At 42.9% G+C, this 21,027-nt stretch overlaps 1 protein-coding gene across 13 annotated transcripts in view; it reads right to left on the bottom strand.

The window, feature by feature from the left end:
• The window catches only part of FUT8 (fucosyltransferase 8), a 144,341-nt gene that overhangs the window by 11,397 nt on the left and 111,917 nt on the right, over positions 1 to 21,027 (bottom strand). For all 13 annotated transcript variants that reach the window (XR_015055188.1, XM_085870197.1, XM_085870200.1 and 10 more), the window contains 2 exons: positions 6,769 to 7,006; positions 6,358 to 6,604 (listed from right to left, as the gene is read on the bottom strand). Coding sequence is in view for 12 of the 13 variants with exons in the window: in XM_085870197.1 (XP_085726323.1) it covers positions 6,358 to 6,604; positions 6,769 to 7,006 (485 nt within the window). In the remaining variant the exon portion in view is untranslated. The remainder of the gene's footprint in view (positions 1 to 6,357; positions 6,605 to 6,768; positions 7,007 to 21,027) is intronic.

Genomic DNA, 21,027 nt, shown 5'->3' with positions numbered 1-21,027 from the left:
ACCCAGACAAACAAACAAACAAGAAAATGGAGTAAAAACCGAGTACCCCCTTCCTTCGGCGCCCGGCGATGACATCATGCATCGCATAGATATGGAATTGGGAAGGAGCGGTGTACAATAATTTGTGCATAATAATACGTACATAAGAAAGTTTTTCAATATTGCCAATTTCCTGCACCATATTACGAAGAAGCTCTTCTACTTCCATTCTCAATGCTCGGAAGTTCTGTGGAAATAGTTTTCCTATCAACGAACATGTGAACAACCCCTCGTAAAGCACATCCCATGACATCTGACAGTCTAGTATCTGCCATCACAATTCCGACACACTCAATGAAGTTCATTATTAAGTGCATGCCCCCAAGCGAAGCATTAAGTTGTTGAGTTAATTGTTCTAGATATGCCCTTGTAACTAACATTTACTGCTGCTTTGTAAAGTTGTTGGTCGCATGTGAACACCACAGTTCAAAGTGCCATCAAATCTTCAACAAACCATCTTGTCCCACCAACTTCACAAGCTTGTGTGCCTCCATCATCGCTGTGAACATCGTGTCTGGATCAGATCAGAATTTTCAACAAACCTTTATCATGACAATGTGGAGAAAATATTTCATAATTGGGTCAAAATCTGAAAGGACAATGTCACAGTGACTATAAATATCCCTTATGAGCCCCGCCGCAGCGCGTTAACCACAAGACGCGCCGGTTTTTTCCAATTGCCTCCGTGTTTCTTTATTGACCATTGAGCTTCAGTGTGTCTGTCCAGGCAATAACTTTTTTATCATTTGAGCTTTTGCCATCAAATCTTCAACAAACCATTATTATGAGAATATGAAGAACACAAGTTAATAAAATGTACAATTTTTTAAACTGTCGTTTTACTTCAAGTTTAATTTGAGTACAAAGTGGATGTGGACGGGCTTTACATTTTCGAGATGCTTTCTAGTTACCTCCACCACCGAAGGTGGACAGAGGTTACGTCTTCTGTCTGTGAGCAGAATATTCCAAAATATTATGAACTAATTTGGACGAAACTTGGTGGACAGGTTGGGAGTGTGACAAGGATGAATTGAATCGATTTTGGTGAAGATCTGAGTCTGGATCCAGATATGAGAAGTTTCGTTTTTTTGTTTTTTTTTAAAGTGATTCTTCACCATTGAGAGATGGGCCAAAAAACGACATTTAGCATATTATTTCAAAAAAAATTTGGACGAGTTATGATAAAACTAGGTGGATGAGTTGGTGAGATGACAAGAACAAGCCAATTCGATTTTGGTTCAGGTCCGGTTCCAGATGAGGTCTATCAGTGGGATACAAAACGTAAACTGTTCAGCCTGGTGGAGGTATGCGCTCTACCAAGTGCTGTTCTAGTTACGACTTGTTTTGATGTAAAGGCTGCAGATTTGCAAAACCTCAACACTTCATCACACAAGCACACAACACCACACTAGTATAATTTTGAATTAATTATTTTTCCTTTATCACTTACACAGATTGTTACTTGTAGTGGAGTCAGGGTTTTGCTGAGCAGACTTGTGATGATGTTGCAAATTAGTCCAGGAGCCCAGAAGGTTTATTCAAGTGAAAAGCGCCGGAATGTTTGATCACATGGGCTGATGGGGTCATCCACCGACATCACAAAAATGCATTGCTGTCAGATCTGACCCGTGGCTTTCCCCCCCGAAATCACTCAATTAGTGACACCATTACCGAAAAACCTATTTTGCTCAATATCTGGAAAAATATGCATGTTAATATAACGAATAAGGTGTCTACACCTATGTTTTCATGGTCAATCATTACACTGACACCCGCATTATTGCTAGAAAATGTATAGTTAACCGTGTAAATGTTTAGTTCACCCACTGAGTTAGCAACGCCATTGCGGAAAAACCCATTTTCATTAATATCTGAAAACACTGCATGATAATATCACAAATAAGGTGTCTGTACCCACGTTTTTATGGTGAAATATTACAATGCCAACTCTAGTGTTTGAAAATGTTGAGTTCACCCTGAAAGTTGCCTACGGGAGTCGTACCATCTCTGTCTTTTGTTGCAATGTGGCAAATAATGCATTGGTCTCTGTCCCTTTTTGTTATTTACAGATCATGGTAAATGACGCTCCCGTTTGTATAATTTGCAAAGAAAGAGGAGAAAAGAAACGTGCCCCGAAGTGTTTCAATTCCAGCAACTGGGAAACAGCCAAAAATGCTGCGAGACGGTGAAAGGCAATTCAAAGTGACAAGTTTTCGAACACCTCGGAAGAGATCAGAACAGCTGAGGGCCCAGAAGGCAAATACTACCACTCAGTTTGCCTCGGTCAATTCTGTGCTGTTAAGAGAGGAGCACCTCCAAGCACAGAACCATCTGAACCACCTCAGAAGACCACTCGTTCAAGTTCCGATCATCCTTCTACCAGCACGAGAGGCGTCCTTGGAGAGGAATGTCTTTTTTGTGGACAGAAGAGGAAGATAAAGTTGCAGAAAAACGAACCCCTCAGCCAAAGTTTGACCACAGACGGGAGCAAGGCAATCCTTCTTGCTGCTCAGAAAAAGTGTGATACTAGGATCATTGGACTAGGGGAAGATCTTATTGCAAAGGAAGCCAAATACCATAACACTTGTCGTCGTGACTATGTGGCAAGGATCAAAATGTTGAACTTTGCTGCAGAGAATGTGAAGCAATCTAAGACTGCAGCACGAAAAGCGAATGCGGCAGAGGGAGTCAGGGATGTCTTTGGACGAATCTTAGCTGTTTCTGCCGAGACAAGCGATGCACTTGAACTGCATCACATTCTTAGCTACCCGATTTACTGAAGTACCACTTTCTCTTGTCCATAGCGATGGAACTCCCCTGAAGACGGACAAGGCATCTCTCACAAAGAAACTTGAAAGCAGACAGGAAGTGTTTCTCGATGACAACAGTCTTCCCTCAATAACAGCTGCAGTGATTGATGGCGGTATTGTCCTCCATGAAACCGTGCTGCAGCACAGCAAGTCCACATATGCAACCATGGCAAAGGATCTTTTGGCAAAAATATGTTTGTATCGTGGGGAGCAAATCCATTTAGTGCTCGACAAGTAGCAGTCACCATCAATCAAAGATACCGAGCGAAACCTGCGTCGTTCAACTACTCCTCAATCATTCATCATTACTGGACCTCACCAGGCTCAGCGACAGAGTGGCAAAGAGTTACTCAAAAGTGGATCATTCAAGGAAGAGTTTGCCCGGTTTGTAATGGAGGAATGGAAGAAGCTCCAATATGGTTCAATTCTTGGAAGAAAAACTGTATGTTTCACATGGTGGTGTGTGTATGGAGATGAAGAACAACGAGGATGATGTGCTGCAAATAGAGGAACCGAATCACCTCCAATGTCGACATGAAGAAGCTGACACACTCATTGCCTTTCACGCAAACAACATTTCCACTGGTAACATTCTCGTAAGGTCCACTGATACGGACGTCTTCATCATTCTGCTTGGGCTTTTTGGAAGGTGGAAGCGATCAACATCATCATGGACTATGGATCTGGCAACCACCGAAGGTACATTGATGTCACTAAACTAGCTGACATTCTTGAGAAGAAGCAGACTGGTATCACTAAAGCACTAATCGGCTTTCATGCCTTGACTGGTTGTGATTTGACATCGTGTTTCTACAGAAAGGGCAAAGTGAAGCCATCAAGTTAATCAAGAGGACATCGAGTTAATTATGTGAACTGCACATTTGCAAGTTTTCCATATATCGTTGTTCGGTAATGGCGTCGCTTAATGAGCGGGTGGGCTACACATTTACATGGTAAACTACACATTTCCCAGTAATAACATCGGTGTCAGGGTAAATGATTGACCATAAAAATATCGGTATAGACCCCTTATTTGTGATATTATAAAACACAGTTTTTCAGATAGTGAGGTTTCGGTAATGGCATCGTTAATTTAGTGGATGAACCATGCATTTACGTGGTTAAACTACACGTTTTCTAGCAATATGCACAGCATCAGGGTAATGATTGACCATGAAAACATAGGTACGGACACCTTATTCGTGATATTATCATGCATAGTTTGCTAGATATTGAGGAAATTAGGTTTTTCGGTAATGGCGTCACGAATTGAGTGATTTCGGGGGGAAAGCCACGGGTCAGACTCGGCAGCAATGCATTTTTGTGATGTCGGTGGATGACCCCATCAGACCATGAGGTCAAACGTTCCGGCGCTTTTCACTTGAATCAATCTTCTGGGTTCCTGGACTAAATCATCATCATCATCATCATCATCAGAAGTTTCTCAGTTGTGTTTGGTAAAAGCTTACCAAGAAAATCCATCATGGTTGGAATTGTGTATTTTTCTGCCAAGTCGGTGTTTATCCCACACGTCTCTCTGGAGAGGCATTATCTTAGTGTCACTTTCCACATGCTTCACCACTTTCTTCATAGCTTGTTCCAAGTCATCATCAGGAACCATATTGAACACAGCTTTGACTTTCACGTAACACAAGTATACGGAACTTGCAATGCCCGTTGCTGTAAAAATGAGATCTGTGAAAAGCATTGACATTGCAGTCAGTAACATTGTTCTTGACATGATGGTGCCTCCATACCTTTGGTATCGTTTGTATAATGCCAAGGGATTTCTTATCCGTGATGAATCGGCACTTATGTCAGAAACCAGTTTCTCATATGCAGGGTCTTTCGTTGCTGCTGCATGAACGTCAATAGCAGTAGATGTTGCAAGTCGTACGGATTTGGGTGCCATAAATTTGGTCTTGCAGTCATCTGCTGCACGCAGGTCACTGACAGCTCCTTGTACTCTCACTAAAACCTAATTAGCCCACTGATCGCCGCACGAATGACAATTGTCTAGTATTCCTGTTTTTGAATGGCTTATGATGGCAATGGTCAGCAGTTCTACATAGGACTACTCGCTTCTGGGAATTCGGATTCTTCTCATCTGGTTCACATGGATCTCCACAAAACAAGCAGCGTCTCTTGAAATCAAAATCATGAAGGTCGCAGCGACATTGACGTTTCCCTCGAGGTTGCGGGGAATTGGAGCGAGCTTCCAAATTCTGTAATCTCTTCAGGCATGACTGATGTGTACATAGAAACACAGTGTTTGTGATATTGCACCTGAAATTGGGATCATCAGATAAATTGCAGTCAATGTCCAGATGCAAACCATCATCCCTAGGTTTGCTTGAATCAACGATACTTGACATCCATCGTTGTGCGCAAACTGATATTGGCTGACTGGGATTACTACAGACACTAACTTTACTGAATACACACTCCATACTTGTTCTCTGAAAACATAGAAAGCCAACAGTTAATATAATGTGAAGGCCGCGACTTACTGGCGCACTCTTAACTGTACTTGACCAGAATATCTTATTGAGGTCTCAAGTCTAACCTTGCATTTTTGGTCCTGAAAATAAACAGAAAACGAATAATTTAAGGAAACGTGCTTATTGGGTGCACACACACACACACACACACACACACACACACACACACACACACACACACACACACACACACACACACACACACACACACACACACACACACACACACACACACAATGGAGCAAACATGGATGTCACCAAAGCTCCAAAACTGACATTTAACCATTCTTGGGCCTACGTAGAGGTTCCAAACCCGGTTCTACCTGCAGTTCCAACACCATTACTGGCCTTAAGTGATCACCCAAGGCCAGCAGACAAGCATGTACTTTACTCCAGTGCACATGCTCCAGCACGTACTCCGGCCCAAGCTTCAATAAACTGGGGTACTGCTGCCCGGAGGCCGTGAGTGCTCACTAGTACATGTAAGTAATATTGTGTGTGTGTGTGTGTGTGTGTGTGTGTGTGTGTGTGTGTGTGTGTGTGTGTGTGTGTGTGTGTGTGTACATGTATAAACCTTGGGATCATATTTTAGGTTTCTTAGAATTTTAATTAAAATGTCATTTTTCTTGGTTTGACCTTGGTATTAGAGTAAGAAATTGACCTTTAATCATCACTATAATGTTTCCAGTGGATTCCTCATGTTAGCAAACATACAAATGGACACCTTATTCAATACGATATCAGTTACAGTTAATGAAATGTGCGGATTTTGGTTTTTCTCATTTACGTCCAAATGGAGGGGAATGGTTACCATAGAAACCAGCCATTGCTGCAAAACGCTCAAGGGTGCCTGTTTGGTATCCTCCTGTTTCTGATTCTACATGGTCTGAAGATACAAAATCGAGAAAAACCCATTGTTGGACCTTCTTTATTGCAAGGTTACACACACGAAAAAAAAAAATCCCACTTCGGCTGCCGGACTATATCCTGCTATCGTACATACATACCCAACAATGGGGTGGTCAAAACCCAACTTTGTGCTGCGCTCCTGGATCTCAGCCTCAAGCCAGGGCTGTGGTCGCATCAGAAACTTCACAAACTGCGCAACCCACCACACCGGTGGGGCACCATGCAACCTCGCCAGCCGAGGAGCCAGGTCTTCGGGAACGGCAAGGGGAAGGTAAGCGGGTCGTGGATGCAACGAGTCCACAATGGGGAGCTCAACCACTTGTACCTCACGATCACTCTCCTCACCTGGAGCAGGGAGAAAATGAGGTGAATGAATTAATTAATAAATGTACCAAATCGCAAATCAGTAAGTCGTACGACATACACAACACCATGAAAAAAAATTTTCATTTCCTTCCTTCCGAATCTCACACCGACCTCCCAATGCAATTCACCACTCTGAACCTCACCTGCCCAGTGGCCTACGTGGCGTCCTCTACGGTCTGTGCAGGTATCGCTCACAGGCAGGAAGACCTTTTCAAAACCGTAAGGGTTATACCGCCAACCACGTGACTCCAGCACAAGGGTACGGTGGGTGCCATACGCAATCATGAAGCAGTACACGACGTGATGCAGCTGGCAGCCAAAACCACAACCTTTGTTGATGTTACACACAAGCTTGCGTGCAGAGCTGCATTCTGGAGGGTTCTGGAGAGAGATGTACAACGAAACAAATTTTTACAAGCTAAACAATAGCCGTCATGAAAACATTTGGGTTGGCCTGTTTGGTGTCTCCATCTGAGCTCATGGTGTTTGTTTGTCCATTATTTACAAATGTCCCTGCAATTCATGTACAAGTATACTGAATGTCCTCATTTTGTTATCCTGTGTGCGATACAAGTAGAAGCTACACCCACAAGCCTTCGAGACGTGTTCATTGAAAAATATTCCTAAAAGTTACATTTATAGCGTTATGGTGTTATCAAAAATCAATTTTAGTAATCTTTCATTTTGTTGCGAAATCAACGATTTGTAAGTATTTTGGTTGGTTTGGTCTGTGATTTTGTCTGTTTGTGTGTATGAGGTGACAATTTTAAACTGATCTTCAAGAAACTTCACCTAACGGTATGGTAGTTGGTTATAAGCAAGAAGCCTATTGATTTTGAGGTCAAAAGGTCAACAACTATGTCAGATTTCTAAAATTATAATCTGAATGACTTGAAATTTAAAGAGGATTTTCACATCAGGTCACTGAATTCAACCAATCAATTGTTTTTTTATGGATTTTGCAAATGTCGTGCTATGGACGACATCTTTCTTGTTTGTTTGTTTGTTTGTTTGTTTGTTTGTTTGTTTGACTTCAGTGCATTCCTGAACCACTGGATGGAATGATTTGAAAACTGGTGGTTGTACTCGGGGAATGCACAAGAAGGTTTTTTGGGGTTCAAAACAATAAAAAATAAAAATTAATAGTCCCATCAGTTCAGGGTTGGGGGAGGACCCCAATTGTTATAAATAAATATGTATGGCATAGCACCACTCCCAGTGTTAGAGGGTATTACAGGTGACACAGAAATACACCACTTCTAGGGGAATTAACCAGTCTTGGAAGGACAGGTCCTTCACTAGTATGTCTAAGTCAGGATGGTGTGCAACTTGGAGATTAACTTCGAGTTGATGGTGTTCCAAAGAAGCTGCTGCCCTTGTCCTTCTTCATGATGGAGATTGTGGGCCATGGGAGGCGTTGTAGAAGAAGCCTTGGGGAGTTGCTACTGTACATTCTGTAGAGAGTGCACACTGAAACAATGGTACACTGGTGGTAGAAGGGATGGATGAATGTTTAAGCTAATGGATGAGGTATCGACCAAGCACACTGTATTACCCTGGATGTTGTTGAACTTCATGAGTGCTGTTGCAGTTACTACCACACAGAAATGTGGAGGGTATTCCGTCACTCTCCTGATTTGTGTCCTGTGGATTGTAGAGAGGCTCTGAGCAGTCAAGAGATGTGACACTCACCACAGGATACACAGCTTATAACCTGCTCTGGTAGCCACAGAATTTATGTGGCTCATTCAGACGAATTTCTGATAAATGGTGACCTCCATGATGTTTATGGTTTGGGTCAGTGTCAGTACTATTATCATATGTCAAGGAGAGGTTGTTAGATTTCCTCTTCTTGATGATGATTACCTGGCACTTTATGGCACAAACATTACTTGCCAATTGGTTGGGGTCCAGTGTCGATGCAAAAATTATATATATATATATATATATATATATATATATATATATATATATATATATATATATATATATATATATATATATATATATCAAGTCCAAATTGAATGCAGGGACCTTCACCATGGACAGGTGGGTGGCCTTGCAGCCTTTTACCATCTCTCTTCTTGTCTGCAAGCAGGTTTGTGGCCCACCTTCTTGGCCCTCTCAGCCCAACACCTGACCCCCAAGTTCACAGAAGTTTCACAAGAAACCCTTATCTTGTTATCATTCCAACATCGAGTCCAGCAGTTCCCTCAGACTGACTGAGAGGGACTGCAAGCTGCCATCTTACTTCAGGACTGGTCTACTATTTCCGCCATCCCTGATATCATCGTGGCCTGGGAATTCTTCCACAGAAACCGAATCCTGCGGCGAGGCAGTTGCCTTGAAACAACTTGTCTTCTCTTACTGGAATGCGAATCCGAGCAAAACCAATCTCAGACCATTCCACAAAGCCCGCGACAAGTGTGTGTTCACTCCCAGGAGAGCCAGAAAACAATATCTAGCCAATCGCAAGACTGAACTTTTAAACTTGTCTCTTCTCAAAAACCTGGGGGCACTGTGCTAGGTCCGTCGCTGTAGTGTGATCCCCCTCCATGCCTTCCCCCACCTCAAATGGCACCACAGCAAACTCTGCTCGCGTGATGGCTGAATGCATCAATTCTGTGTTTATTCCAAATCTTGTCTTCCCAACCCCTCACTCCCTGGACCCACCAAACACAGTCGCACTCAACTGTTCCTGGACTCTGTCTTTTTCACCTGAGAAGGTGAAGTTTCTGCCAACCCTCGACTCTGATTCTGCAACTGGCCCAAAAAACAGCACATATGTCCAAAAAGCTTGCTCTGCTACTCTTACACATCCTCTCTCTGCTCTGTTCACCCTATAATTTGCCCGAGGTTATCTTCCATCTACTTGGAAGTCAGCAATCATCACTCCATTACACAAACATGGTACAAAAACAGATCCCCTTATCTACAAACCTTTTTACTTCCAATTATCAGCAAGTTCATGGAATCCATCATCGCAGTTGACATTAAATTCTTCCTTTCTTTCAACGGCCTGATCTCAGACTGTCGTTGCTATTCAGTCCAGGTCTCTACACTGGACATGCTCCTTCTGCTCTCTCAAGAATGGTTTGAAGCCCTCAATGGCAGACATGAGATCAGGGGTATCTCTTTAGACCTAGGATGGCCAAACTATGGCCCGTGGGCCAAATTTGGACCACAATCCCCATTTGTTTGGCCCTCAGAAGGGAGACATAGCTTTGTATTGTTTTAATACTGTCTATGCTGCTTTTCGATACATGATCATTTTTCTATAGAATTAGAAAAAAAAAGTAATATTAAAATATCACCCTCCACCACTAACACCCCCCCCACCACTCCCCACCACTCCCCTTCCTCTTTCACAACTTTTGTGAGCATGTGCATAAGTGTGGAAGTAACCGTGGTGCAGATAACTGTGTGCATGGTCATGCAGGATGTCGAGATGAAATCGAGGCAAGAAAGAGAAAGGGGGGAAATGGATAATTTCATGAAAAATGGATCAAAAATGACTTTTTCACAGGTGTGAAAGACAAAGCAGTACGTCTTTCTGCCAGGAATCTGTTGCAGGAATGAAGGAGCACAATATCAGCCGACATTATGAAACGAAACACGCAACCTCGTACAGGCGATGCATCGAAAGAAAAAGCCAAATATCTCAAAACAAAGCCCTGTGTCCAGGTGCACCTGTAAGAAGCTCGTCTGTTTAAGAAAGAGTCTCACGAGAGTCGAGGCATTGCAGAACTCATCTGCAAGAGCAGAAAACCATTTTCCACCGATGAGGTTGTGAAAGAGACAATGGCAGCCAAAACATTACGCCCTGCAAGGAAGAATCCGGTCTCCAGCACCAGTCCGTCTCGCAATACAATTACACATCACACTGAAGACACGTCTCGGGACATTTCTGAGCAGGTGTGTACAAAATCTAAATATTTTTTGATGTATTCTATTGTGGTAGATGAGAGTATAGATGTATCAAATTCTGCGTAGCTTTTAGTTTTCCTAAGGGGGGTCAGTGAGAATTTTGAAGGGACACCAAGAGGTATATTTTGTTCAATTTTTTTTTAATTTTTTGGGATACAGAGTCAAGGCTCGTGGAAGAGTTAGTATAGGACACAGAATGGATCAGGATGCAACATAACAAAAGAAAGAGCAGAAAGAGAAAGGGGGGGATGCCAACAGCAGGGCTGATGGAGAAGTTAGACAAAGGCAGACCAACAAGGAAGGCGATGAGTGGTAGGGGAAAACGCAAGGGGTGAACAATATGGATACAGAACCAAATATTGGAGGGAGGGGTGGAAGGGATGGGGTGGTTTAATGGGTCAAGAAAAGATCATGGTTTTGGATGGGGAATGATCTGAGATGGTGGTGAACAGCTGTCTTGAAGACCTGGAGGGAAGTAAGAGGTTGAAGAGAAGGTGGCAGTTGGTTCCATAGGCAGGAAAAAGAAGAACAAATGAGTGGAGGTGAGTGGTAATTCTGGATTTTGGGAGTTTTACTAGAAGGAGGTTGCTGGTAGACCACGTGTGCCCTGCAGATGCCTTGGGGGTGGGGGGAAGAGAGAAGGGGTGCGGAGAGGCAAAGCACAGAGAGGGCAGAGGGTGCAGGACCAGAAAGGAAGCGTAAGAAGACAGAGAGACCACCAACCTGTTGGTGGTGGCAAAGTGATAGGCCCAAAGAGTCGACTTCATCGCAGGAGTTTGCAATGATCTTTAAAGGCTTGGTTTACAGATAATCAAGCTAAGAAAGATGTGAGGTAGGGGCGCCAGCCAAGATGGGAGAGCAGTATTCTATCAAGCTGCGGATGAAAGCCTTGTGGGTGGATAGGAGTTCAGGTGTACAAAGGAAGGATTTTCAATCATGGAAGAATGGCTTTGGTCGGTTCACCCAGTCGGTGAATGGCTTTGGAGGCCAACTTTTGAAATGTGGTTTGCCGAAGAAAGATCATGGTTGAGAGTGAGACCCAAGAATTTGAGCGACTGAACTTCTTTGAGAGGGTTGTTGAGAAAGTAGATGGAAGAGTTTGTGGTATAGTCCTTTCGGAGAGAGAGTGAGTGTGTGGGATTTCTTAGGATTGAAAGACATATTCCAAGTGTTTGACTGGTCAGTTTGTGATTTTTTTCAAGGTCTGGAGAGAGAGGGAGGAGTCTGCTGTCTGTCTGCCAGAAGGATGAGAGATGTCACGGCAGAGAGTGGAGTCATCAGCTAGGAGATCGAGAGGATTTTCCAGGGAGTCAGTGAGATCATTGATGAAGATTAGGAATAATATGGGGCCTATAACACTTGGCCTTGGGGTACTCCAGCCTTGACAAGGAGAGGAGATGAAAGGATTCTGTTGAGAGCCACACATTGTCTACGAGACTAGAGGAACTAAGTGACCCAAGAGTGGAGATGGCCTTGGTTGCCATCGGCAGCGAGTTTGAAGAGGAAGGAACGATGCCAGCCAAGCATCAAGTATCAAAGCCACACTGATCGTGCAGGACCAGCAGCACTCTCAATAGCTCAACTTTTGAAGTGAAGTCGTTCAAGACATTGACACATACAAACAAACACAGCTGCCAAACCCAATGCTGATCAAGAGACACAAGAGACGATAATGACTACGACGATAACGACGACAGCACCAGCAACAGCACCATCATTTCATGGTCAACTTACCATACAAATCGTTAGCAGATTGTACCAACACATACATGGCATTGCTCCCTTTGTTCCAAGATAGCTCTCATACAGTTGCAATGATTCAACACTCAATGGATGTTGTAAAGAATGCAGTCAATCATCGAAATTCAGGGTAAGTACTCCTGATCACCTTGGACCAACGACATACTGTACGCTATTGCCAAGCAGATCCAGTCAAAGTGGCCTGAAGTAGATGGAGGGAGAAGTTTGTTGTGATGTTCGGTGGCCTTCATATCGAGATGGCGGTTTTGAAGACAGTTGGTGATTGACTGCATGGGGGTGGTTGGACTCATGCTCGAGTAGAAGCATAGATTGCAACACCTGGGACTGCAACATGGCATGTTACCTGCATGAGATGATGTTGAATTGTCCATTGAGCAACACCGTGCCTCTGATCAGTGGTGTTTTCCAGTTACAGAAAATGGATAGACTCCACTGAGCTCTGGAAAGAGGGACAAATGATCCACAATTCAAGTACTGGGCAACTGTAAAGGAACTCAGTATGTGTTCTTGTGTACGTGAGATCGTTGTGGGAAACCAACCGTTCAACATACCGGGATGCACTCACTCCCCGCTTCTTTGCTCTGGAACACAAGCATTTTGCTTGCTGCATCCCTGTACACTTGACAGACATGGCACAGCTTGTGGAGAAGCCACCAGAGATTGCCCATTAATTTCATGCTGGCCACTTCACAGTGCAGAAATCTCAGCAACATGGCCAAGCACATGAACAGAATAAGGCCATCATTATCAAGGGTGATGTTGCTCGGAGAAAACAATTTGCCAGAAATAATTCAGTCGTCCGAATTTCACCAATAAAAACTGCATGGGTGGGGTCAGGGACTGATTACTCAGCCTGTGATTATTACCTCTCATTCTTATGAATGGGGCTGCACTGAGAATAAATATGGACTATATGAGCCTCTCTGGAGAAGATCAAGACCTGTTATGAGTCGATTTATTGTGGCTGCAATAAAGGATGCAAGACTGTTTGCTGTAAGTGTTAAAGGATGTTCTCATATTAACAGCTCTTCATTTGTCAAGGAGAATCTTCTTAAAAAACTGAGACTCAAAAGGATAAGAACATACACATTGCCAAGGCAACTTTGTTATTGAACTATATCCGAATCCAAACATTCAATGAACAATGGAGCACATGATACGGACCGACCGGTACTTAAATGACTGGTAATTTACAATACAAATCATCAGCAGATTGTACGAACACATCCATGTCATTGCTCCCTTTGTTCAAAGATGTCACTGGCACCCAGAGTGCCCCTGGAAGTGACGGCACGCCCCCCAAGCCCAATGGCTGTGCTCGTCTCATCCAACAGTCCTGTGTTGCCTCGTGTATTCATCTGTTTGTCCATGTGTGCGAGATGTTGATATGGCAGCTCCACAATAAGCCTTAAATACTGTAAAAATTAAAAACAACTCGTATTTACTTCAACAAGGAATAAAATTTCGAAAAGTAAACAAAAAAAAACTTTTATAAAATTCTACATTTTTCTCATCAAAAATATGTGGTTTCATGTGCAACTGCATCAGGCTGTGTTGTTAGCAGAATGCGTGCGAACCGAGCCGTTCTCCAAAACAGCCTCCACCATCACCAATAAGTTCTATAAAACTAAATAAATTGGTGCAGCATATAAAAATGTACACATACGTCACGTCCATGAAAATGGTTAGCCAGGGCAGTATAAGTTTTTTGGAACGATATCTGGAATTTTACATATTTGATGGCCATTTTGGAAAGTCACAACCATTGGACACCAAAACATAATCCTGAATAGAATGGCATTTAAGCATGGATATTCCTTGTTCATGAAACCTTGTATTGAGCCTTTTAAACTATAAATCAGAACTACTTTACAGGCAAATATATTTACGTTTGAATATTTTTCATCCGTGTTTGCAGCTATATTGGAAAATGGCTACCCAGGAAACTTGTTCCAGATACCTCGATATCTCAAATCATTGCATATGTGGGAAGTTTGGTGCTTTTATGAAAAAAAATAAATAGGGGCAATGCCCCTGGGCTCACCTGGTAGAACCAGGGAACCATTGGTAGGCATGGATGACCCACAAAATATGTCATGGAGAAGGAAGTAAATATGTATTTTGGGGGGGGGGGGACCCCTGATATATATATATAAATATATAATTCCAGCAATCTGTGTGTGTGTGTCTGTCTGTCTGTCTGTCTGTCTGTCTGTCTGTCTGTCTGTCTGTCTGTCTGCGACCGCCGGTTCTCGACGACCGCCGGTCCTATCTGATTGAAACTTGCCAGGAATATTGCCGAGGACCCGCGGATGTGCCTTTTCAAGGTTTGATATTAATCGGACGAGCGGTTCCCAAGTTACGGCCATTTTATTGATTTTTTTCAGTGTTGGAAAGGTGTACATATCCCAGCTGAAGTGTCGTTCCACCTTATCACCTTATCATGCCATTTTTCCCAAAGATATCTCAGAATAATGATAACAGCATATTAATAATAATAATAATAATAATAGCACAATAATTGGCAGTAATAAAAAGAAAAACGTGATGGAATGACTAATGTCTGTCAATCAATAATGACCAATAACGTCTGTCAACCAATGACAGGAAACGGTGCTATGACATCACAAATGACGTCACAATTAATGTTTATTTACTTATTTATTTATTTGCACGATTGACGTCACAATTCTTCTTCTTCTTCGTTTGGTATGACGTCACAATCAACGCTGGGGACCTGAGTATGTGCCTTTTCAATGTTTGATATCGTTCTTCATCCGTTTCAGCTGTTTCCCAAGTGTTTCCCAAGGTTTGAAAGCTGTTTTTTTTTTACCAAGGTTTGAATTAATTCTTCAAATTTATAATTAATCCCAAGGTTTGAATTTTCCCAAGGGAAACAGGTGTTTCCCAAGGGTTTGAAAGCTGTTTTTTCCCAAGGTTTGAATTGAATTTCCCAAGGGGCGAGAGAGAGGGGCGAGAGAGAGGGGCGAGAGAGGAGGGGTGAGAGAGGAGGGGTGAGAGAGGAGGGGTGAGAGAGGAGGGGCGAGACTAAGGGTGAGAGAGGGGGAGAGAGGGGAGAGAGAGGGGGAGGGAGGAGGGAGAGAGGGGGAGGGAGAGAGGGGGAAGGAGAGGGGGGAAAGAGAGGGGGGAAAGAGAGGGGGGAAAGAGAGGGGGGAAAGAGAGGGGGAGAGAGGAGGGGGAGAGAGGGGGAGAGAGAGAGGGGGAGAGAGAGAGGGGGGAGGGAGAGAGGGGAAGAGAGGGGGGAGAGAGGAGGGAGGGGGGAGGAGGGGCGAGACGAGGGGAGAGAGAGAGGGGGTGTCACAATTCTTCTTCTTCTTCGTTTGACATGACGTCACAATTGACGCTGGGGACCTGAGTATGTTTCCCAGGTGTTTCCCAAGTTATGGCCATTTATGATACGGTTGGTCCGATCTAATTGAAATAATGCCCCAATCCAGTCGTCGTTTACGCACTTTCGGGCCCGTACTAGTCATTTAATGCCATGAACAATCTTTGGTACATCATGGGTGATAAAGGTTGTGGTGAAGTTTCATCGAAATTGTGTGTGCAGTTTCTGTGAAGAAGATCCAAGTGCTTACATACAGCCTGACTCAATGCCTGACGAACACCATGCAATGCTGATACCTCCCCTGAACTACGTTCCAGATGAGATAAAAATGCACAACTGTTAGGCTGCCTCACTACAAACTCAAAGCTTAATGCTCACCTACATTTTAGTGCCCCCTCTCTTACCTGTGGAACTATCTTCCTGAATCTGTGAGCTCAAGCTCTTCCCTCAAAGATTTCAAGTCTGCTGCCCACCATCACTTCATGGTCTCTCTCATTTCTACCTCTGAGCTTTACCACATTTGTCCCTCTCCTGCACGTCAGGTGTACATCTTGTGCCATATGCATTCTCGTCCAGCTGTTTCCCCTCGTCCAGCCGTGCCTGTTGACCTGTCACCCGCTTGTTCTGCTTTTCCGTAAGCCTCAAGACCTGTATATACAAGTAAAATCCAAGATCACATACTTCTGTAAAAGACATTATCTTCCACCCTGTTACTTCATCATTCAGTGAGCCAAGACTTTGTACACAATTTCAAAAAAAACAAACAAATTATTGACCAGGAACCTCATTTTCCATTTCTGCTTAAGTAAGGCCTCCAGAGGAATGAAATTTTTAGAACTAGATGCAGGAAAAAATTTTTTGCCCAAAGACATTTTGATTTAATGGGTATTTTGTGGGGAAGAAAGACAAATATTAAGAGTCATCTTTTTATACTCAAACCAAATGGCAATAAAAAAAATAATTAATTGACCGTGTCATCTGAATATATTCAAGGTATGAAAATGCACATTTGACATAAAATCGGTGGAATAAAAAAAATATTGCAAATCTTTAAAACGAACGTGCATATAAAAATTGGTTTGGCTAATAAGGCATTCCATTCTGCCGATTGCAAAACAATTCCCTTATGGACAGTGAGAAACACAGCCAGATGTACCAAATGGTTGTTTCCAAAGGAACTGTGCCAAATTGCACCCTTGGTCTATTCCTAGCAACAGGTTTATTCTTACCAATAACTGCAGATGCACATACATTAAAATTTTTTTTTTCTTCCAGAAACAAGCCTGAGCACACTGCCTTGGGACCAAGCCTCAATGTGTTTCCATTCAGTGTGAGGAATTGGAACGAGCATCACCAAGACCGAAGCCATTCTTCGCAGAAGAAATTGGTGTCACCAAAGGCATTCACTGCATGAAGACCTGATATCGCCCTTCAAGGTTTTATAATCCCCATAGCACAGGAAGGACGTGGGAGATGAGAATGGAATTTGAAACTCCGTATGCATGATCAGAGAGAATGACACATGAAGTGAAGAGGGGGGAAGGGCGGTGTGAGGGCATTCCACTTTACACGTTGGTAAGCAGTGGTTCTTATAGCACCACACGTCACATGGTATGATCATGATCGAATCTTGTTTGTAGTGAAACTGTTCAATGCATTTTTGAACAAGATGACCGAAGATCGTGTCGAAACAGAACGCAAACACAAGGACATGAATGAAGTCTTATTCATTAAAAGTGTCGTTCATTCAGCATGGTATCTTGCTTTGCTTCAAAACAACGTTTTACTGCCTTTGTGTCGCAGAGGCTTCAAAATGGGCATGCAATGATTCCCGCAGAATGGTGAACGAAACTCTCCATACTGGGAGATTTGTTCTAGAACTTAAAAAAAAAAAAAAATTGGCATTGCCTTCTCATAACACCAAGTTAAACCCATGAAATTATTACCTCTGCCACCAAAAAGTCGATGGAGTTTATGTTTTCACTGCTCGGTGAATGTTGTGGGCTTGTTTATCTCAACTGATGAGGACTTGCGTTGAGTCATAGCAAATAATTTTGTCAATTGGTTGGAGGAAATGCATAAACAAAATACAGCAGTGGTCACATTGAAAATGTTGTTCCCATCAAATAATATTGTTCGTATTTCATGTATGGATTGTTGCTCTCATCATGATCACCACCACCACATGCAACGTGTCCAATCAGACATTAGCTCCTCTGATAAGATGCGTCAATGCAAGCTTTCATCCAGGAAACCTTTTGTTGGCAACACCCAATCCTTTTAAACATGAGCACCGATTTAAGACATGAAGTTGGAATTTTTTCCAGTGCAAGCGATAACTCACCTACTCTTTGCCAAATGACAACATGAGATAATCATCCACCAAACGAATGCTAGCAGTAGGGCCGGATTAAGAGCTTGCAAGGCCTTCGCCTATTTTAAATGGAGTGAGGGAGAAGAGAGGAGGGGAGGGGGAGAGGGAGAGGGAGACCATGAGAAAAAGCTCAGATTTCTGTTTCAAGCTCAGCTCAGATTTCAGATTTCAAAAGAAAAGATTTTTTTTTAATTTAGGAACACCACCACACAGTTAATCTGTAAGTAGCTTACAATGATGGATAGATGCCAAAAATAAATTGTAAAGTGCTTTAATAAATCCTAACGATGAAACAGCATTGACACAGCTTTCTGAAGCACATGAACCAACAAGATTGAATGAATGTGCTGAACAAGGAACAAAATGTGCAAGTGGATTTACGTTTTTAGCTCGCCTGTTCGAAGAACAGAGAGCTATAGCGATACCCCGGCGTGAGCGTGAGCGTGAAAATGTTAAAGTTTTTGGTGCAATTTATTTCCTTTCTCATGTTTTTATCTACCACACTATTTTTTACTGATTACAATATACAAATACATATATTGCTTTAAAATTATTTGGATCAGACTTCACTGCAATGCTTTATAAAAAATATTATTAGACTAGTCTTTTATAAATGATAAATGTATAAACAGGTGAGCATTGGGTGGCTTTGACACCAACTCTCTGGTTTTATCCTTTGTTGAACTCCTGAATATTTGTGTTCCGTCGTGTCATTGTCAACACAGCGTGGGGTAATGTATTCTATGAACTACCAAGTTATGTATTTGATTTTCTGTCTATCCAATGATCTATTTTTCTATTCAAATTCAGTTATGTAGAGATTGGCGAAAGCTTCATCTCGAAGCCAAAGTTTCAGGGCCCCCTTCAAATATGGGGGACCCTATGCCATGGCCTAATTGGACTATGCCTCAATCCGGCCTTGGTTAGCAGGGAGAACACCCAGCTTAACGTCCATCAGAGGGAGGATGCACTTTGTGTTGCAACACCCTGCCTTTGAACCGCCAATCCAACAGATTATAGTTGAGCCAAATACCAAACGAGAACTTTCGCAAAAGCCTAATTTCCCATACGCACAGGTTTATCCTATCCACCGCTCGGCTCCAGTACACCGAATCCTGGAGCGAGGCTATTGCAGTAAAACATCTCGTTTTCACAACATAAAGGCTAAACAGACTGAAATAAGCTTTAGGTCACTCGAAGGTCACAAATGTGTGTCTATCTTGAAGTAGGCAAGGAAAAAAGAAAGAAAGAAAAAAAACCTTACAAATCTCAACGCTAAATCCTCCAACCAGTCATCTTCTTCAAAGTCCTGGTGAAGCTTTGTCAAGTCCATCTCTGGTGTATCGCTTCAGTCGTCTCAAATGGCATCACCACAGGTTCTACTAGAGATAAGGTACAACATCTCAAACTTGGTGTTTGCCTCCAAATCTCACCCAATAAATCTCGCCGTTCTCATCTTATCCTATCATAGCCACTGTTGACTGGCCTTTGTGTCCTCACCCATGAAGGTAGAGGAAATTGTGTCCAACCTTGAACTTGCTTCAGTGACAAACCCAAATGGCATCACTGGCCATGGCCTGAAATCCTGCTCTGCATGCACTCTTCAGCCTGTCCTTATAGTTGCACCACTTCACATCAACCTGGAAGGCAACCAACATCACTCCCATCCACAAGAATGATGCAAAAACAGATCCTCTTAATTACAGACCAGTAAGCTTACTTCTCATTAAAGGCAAAGTCATGGAATGCATCATTGCTGCTTCTGTCACCTTTCCTCTTTTCAAACAGCCTGATCTCTCACCATCAGTTTGAAGTCCATCCCAGTCATTCAGATCTGGACATGATGCTGCTCCTCTCTCAGAAATGGCTTGAGGTCCTAATTCTCAAACAAGATAAAAGAACCATCTCCCTGGACAAACCTTGAGTATTTGACACAGTCTGGCATCTGACTATACTTTCAAAGTCTTCTGCCTGCGGCATACAGGGCCACCTTCATAGCTGATGCATCATGAAAAACTAGTCTTGCTGGTAAAAGCTAGTGACGACCTCCGCAGACAGGTAGAACAATGGATGAAGTCAACAAGACGTTGATTGGAGTGTGCTAAATGCCATGGGAAGCCTAGTGTTGGCTTAATGGTTAAGGTAACTGGCTTGAGGTCTTAGGGTCTTGAGTTTGAACTCCTGTCGAGCCGTTGAAATAACACCAGGTGGGTTGACTCAACCTGTCATCCTTCCGAGGTCAGCAAAATGAGTACAAGCTTACTGGTAACGGGGGCACTGCATCAGCGGCACAACCACACTTCCAGAAATGATGCAACCAGCAGCCACAGGCTGCATACAAAACAAGAAGAAGTGCAATGGGAAGCAAGGAGAAGATGATATTTCTGGCATTAACCCTCAATAACATCAACTTCTCCTTGCTTCCCATGATGGTTAGCATACCTCAATCAACATCCTGTTGATTTCAACCACCACCTTTATATCTGGCTTTCTGACTTCCTCCAATCACACAGTCAATGCGTTACTATCAATGAAACATTGCTCTTCTTTCCCAGTTGAGGCTGTAGCATCGACTAAGGTAGTGTATTGGGCCCAGTCAATTTTCTGATTTATGTGAATGACCACTGATGGTTTTGGAAAACGTTTTCTTTCTTTCTACAAATGAATGATCCACATTATGCTGTACAGTACAGTACAGTACAGTACCCCCATCCCACTAACAGGCAAATGGCAGCTGCATCACTCTGGTGATCTGGAATTGATTACATGCTGGTCTGATAAATGCAATGTCTTTTAATCCTGGTAAATCTCAAGTCTCACTCTGCTCCTCTGGAAGGACCGTTAATCAAACCCACCGATTTATTTCTACACGGTCAGCCACTGGAAGAGGTTGGAAGAGGTTCAGTCTCTAACTTCTAGGCCCTCACTATTGGCCATGACCTCTTCTGGTCTTGATGATATAGCAATGGTGGCCTCCAAAGGCAGCCACAG

Source organism: Eptatretus burgeri, chromosome 2, assembly GCF_056783735.1.
Source record: "Eptatretus burgeri isolate ZD-2024b chromosome 2, Ebu_testis_v1, whole genome shotgun sequence".
NCBI lineage: Eukaryota > Metazoa > Chordata > Myxini > Myxiniformes > Myxinidae > Eptatretus > Eptatretus burgeri.
Note: the sequence above shows the minus strand (reverse complement) of the source record. Positions and strands in the feature narration are given on the sequence as shown.